The following is a 3,827-nucleotide window of genomic DNA, read 5'->3' as shown; positions in this document are numbered from 1 at the left end:
CATTTTACTCTTAACCGAGTGTGGAGGAGTAAGGCTAGCTGCCGTTCCGGTTTAGATACCGTAGTTGTAGTCACGTCCTCTAGGGATGGCAACGGGTAGGGTACCCTCGGGTAGTGCCAATCCCAAACTCTTACCCGTTTAACTTTTAATTACTCGTCCCCGTCCTATTACCTTAAAGGGTTTGCATCCCATACCTGTCTCATTTAATATGGGTAAAATGGATAGAAAAATATTGAGAAAGGGGAAGGGAGAGGGACATCCGATCATAATGGGGAGTCAACAGTAGAAAATTTATGGTCAACGATGACAGTGGTCATAGGTGTAACACATTGTAAAGTTCGATGGCCATGGGTGTAATTTAGCCAGCAATTTCACTAATTTGTAAATGCCTGCAGATTAGCTACACAACAAAAACAAGCGTTGTTGATGGGTAATTCTGTCGCATTACAACTTATTTCCATATCTATTATGCTTAAACCTCAAAACTTCCAAGCCAAAATATATTAAGCTTAAATGTATTTGGCTATTATTATTTTTCTATAAATATGTATTTCAGGGTTTCCAATGGATTTTCATATGTCAAGTTTTTGCTTTGAAATTTCATCATGTTTGCTTAGACAAAATGATCAAGATGGAGACCTAAGCCCCACCCTTCCCTACCTTAAATAACTGTTTATACATAAATGAGGTGTTAAACCTCTTCAACTCAACTTTAATCTTTAACATATATGAGGTGTAAACCTCATTCACAAACAAAATTTAACCTGATTTGGTCACCTTATGTGCAAAAACTACTGAGCTAATAGATTTCTTTTCTATAATCACTAGCGTTTAACCTTGCGCAAGCTACGAGATTTTGATTCGGATTTTTTCAACTTACCTTTAGATTTGAATCCATCATCATCGCTTTCATCCCCCTTCTTGCGCTTCGACTTCTTCTCAGCATTTCCACAAATAATAATCTTTCTCTTTTCCTTGGATTCCTCAACTTCAGACTTCTCCTTCAGCTTCGGCTTCCAAATGAAAAGGGACCTGAAAATAGAGTATACAAACATTATCATTTCATCCACACTGCAAAACATGATTTTTACAAGAGAATAGAGTCAAACCTTGAGCTTCCGGATGCCAAAATATCATCTCGAGGGTGCAGCTTGTTTACCGGACTAATAGTCGTAATGTTTGGATCCATCACTTCAGCAACAAGTTGCCCATTGCTAGTGTCTATAAAATCAATGGGATGCAAAGCAATGCCATTAAAATTTTCACTTATATAACGACCGACGACTGCAAGCGACTCAGAGGGGTCCTGGATCAGAAAATAGCTTCAGAATTCTAAAAAAAAAATATATAGAAAGAGAGTGGCTTTTTCATGAAAATGAAATTTTGTTGACAATGTTTAATCACCCTTGGATCCCATTCAGCTCGAAATGGAGTCAGATGTCTGTTGAAATCATGACTGTGTACAATCTCTCGGCTTGGTGAGTCCAAATTTCCAAAGATAGAATCCCATACACTAATACGATTATCTTGTGACGTGGTAAGAATTTTGCTGCCAGACAGTGGTGAAAAATATGCAGAATTAACCACACGTTTGTGACCAAGATCATAAAGAGAAGATCCAGCCTCTAGTCGACGTATATCCCATATTCGAGCCTGTAAAAATAAATTACATTTTCAGCACGCCCATGGAATATATATATATATATATAATGGACATCAGTTACAATGCAAAGATCAGGCATATTTGAAATTGACTTACAAAATGATCGTTTCCACAGCTCAAAAGGAGTTCCGGATGAACTGGATTGCAGTGAAGGCCAACGACTTTGCTACCTTTCTTATGAATCAAAATGGCCTCCCCTGTTTTATTGTTGGAACGCGTATCCACCCTGAGCATTACACATGATCAACGAAATAAAACGCGACCATATATATATAGTACTGTATAAAATATTTATATTCTAATAGGATTCCATAAGCACTTGCTTCATTATAGGGTGGTTTCTAGTAGGCGTATGTACTCACATATAGAGAAAACCGAAGTTATCAGCAACAAAGACAAGACCTTTCTCTGAGTTGATATCCATACCATAAAGCATTCTCCAACTGCTTGGTCCCTGCAGAATTGCGATATTTGTATCAAGCCCTATCTTATAGTATCTGAATCAGTTAACAGCCATGACAATAAGGGACTTCATTATGTCTTTTCCTACTTACATGTATCTATGAACATCGAGAAGCAATATAACATTCAGTAAATCAATTGAGCATCTCTTAATCTTAATTAGAATCGTCAAAAAGAGTACCTCCCAGCCGTTAGGATTAAGGTTCATTAGAGATGATGAAATTCCAGTCTCCATGTCAGTGCAAGTAACAGTTCCATCTGAGGATGCAGCATATACCATAACATCATTTGAAGGGTTAAACCTGCAAAAGTTTGAAATTTGGATATCATTGTGTTGTGCCATATGCAAGGTAAAAATAAAATGGTATGAGTGTAAAAAGATAAGTTACCTCATATTATTGAGAATACAAGTGTGTATTTGTCCATAAACCATTTTTTCATGCACTTTCTCAAAATCCCAAACTCCCAGTTGACCTTTCTATAACAGTAAAATGAAAAGAAAAGAGTGAGAGAGACTGACCTTGACCAAAAGCGAAATTATAAACTAAGAAAATACAAAGTGTGAGAGAGAGAGAGACCTTATCCCCAGATAAAAGGATGTTATTTTTTGTTGGGTGGAACTCCAAACATGTTATGCGCCTGCTATGGTATCTGATAACAGCACAACAAACTTGGTCTGGTATGACATATGCTGGTTTTATCTATTAGGAAGACAACAGAACAGATATATATATGAATATGAATGAACTTGTCAAACAAAAACTATAATACCCAAACACTAAGAATAAGCACATAAAAGGGAACATTCCATTCCAGTCCTATAATATCACCAGAGATCCAAGCCTATCATGGACTTCTTCAGCAGTACTAACATAGTTTTTTAATGGTTAAAAAAAAAGAGCTTACTTGAGGGATGGTTGGTCTAAGCTGGCGGTGGAAAACATATTGTAATGGATTATGAGAATTTCTTGGGATGACTCCATACTCGGTAGTCACTCTATGCGGGCATGTTATTGTAGTGTGGCCTGCAATTACAAAAGGATTCTCATAAGGAAAAGAAGAGTTGTTATTTACACACCCACCCACCAGGCATTTTGCAGAGAAAGCAGGGTTTCATAGGGCAGTCTATGTATGTTGCTCCTTTAAATCCTGCTTCATGACCCGCTTTTTTACATACCTAAAACGAGATCAACCATTCAAAAAAACAGAAACTGAACTTCACTATATTTGGGAAAAAGAGAAGAAGGAATTTACTTTGCAGACTTTCTTAAGACTCAGAGTAATGGGTGCTTTTAATTTCTTCTCCGGCACTGCCACTGCCTCTTCCTCTTCCTCTTCTTCGTCGACATCATCATCATCTTCCGACGAACTCTGCTCAGAATCCGTGTCCCTATCAACTACTATCTTAGGAAAAGCCATTCTTCTACTTTCAACAAACAAAATACCAAAAGACGATGACTTTACGACGATTGAAGTAAACCCCCTCGCGAGAAATGGAAACGACCGAATGGAACAAAGAAACACGAACCGGGAGTCTTACGTGGCAGATTATAATCCACTTGCTTACCATAAGTGTGCTTGTTTTACCTAATTTTTTTTTTTTTTACTATTTGTTGCTTATTATTGAAAAAAGTAGCAGTGATTTTCTATTTTTGTAAAAAAAAAAAAAACTTTTCATGTCGTAAAAAGAAAAAAACATATC

The 3,827-nt window shown here is 37.0% G+C and overlaps 1 protein-coding gene across 1 annotated transcript; it reads right to left on the bottom strand.

The window, feature by feature from the left end:
• Positions 1 to 569: 569 nt before the first annotated feature.
• LOC136232807 (protein DAMAGED DNA-BINDING 2) lies at positions 570 to 3,621 on the bottom strand. The gene is made up of 11 exons (XM_066022229.1): positions 3,380 to 3,621; positions 3,212 to 3,302; positions 3,032 to 3,150; positions 2,704 to 2,826; positions 2,515 to 2,603; positions 2,307 to 2,427; positions 2,026 to 2,117; positions 1,760 to 1,889; positions 1,405 to 1,653; positions 1,110 to 1,306; positions 570 to 1,032 (listed from the first exon to the last, which is right to left on the bottom strand). Exons 1-11 carry the CDS (start codon positions 3,542 to 3,544, stop codon positions 825 to 827), a joined length of 1,584 nt encoding a protein of 527 aa, XP_065878301.1. The 5' UTR covers positions 3,545 to 3,621; the 3' UTR covers positions 570 to 824.
• Positions 3,622 to 3,827: the final 206 nt, after the last annotated feature.

The sequence above is a fragment of the Euphorbia lathyris genome, chromosome 6, assembly GCF_963576675.1.
Source record: "Euphorbia lathyris chromosome 6, ddEupLath1.1, whole genome shotgun sequence".
In the NCBI taxonomy this organism is placed as follows: domain Eukaryota; kingdom Viridiplantae; phylum Streptophyta; class Magnoliopsida; order Malpighiales; family Euphorbiaceae; genus Euphorbia; species Euphorbia lathyris.
The sequence above is the reverse complement of the archived record's forward strand: the minus strand, read 5'-3'. Positions and strand labels throughout refer to the sequence as shown.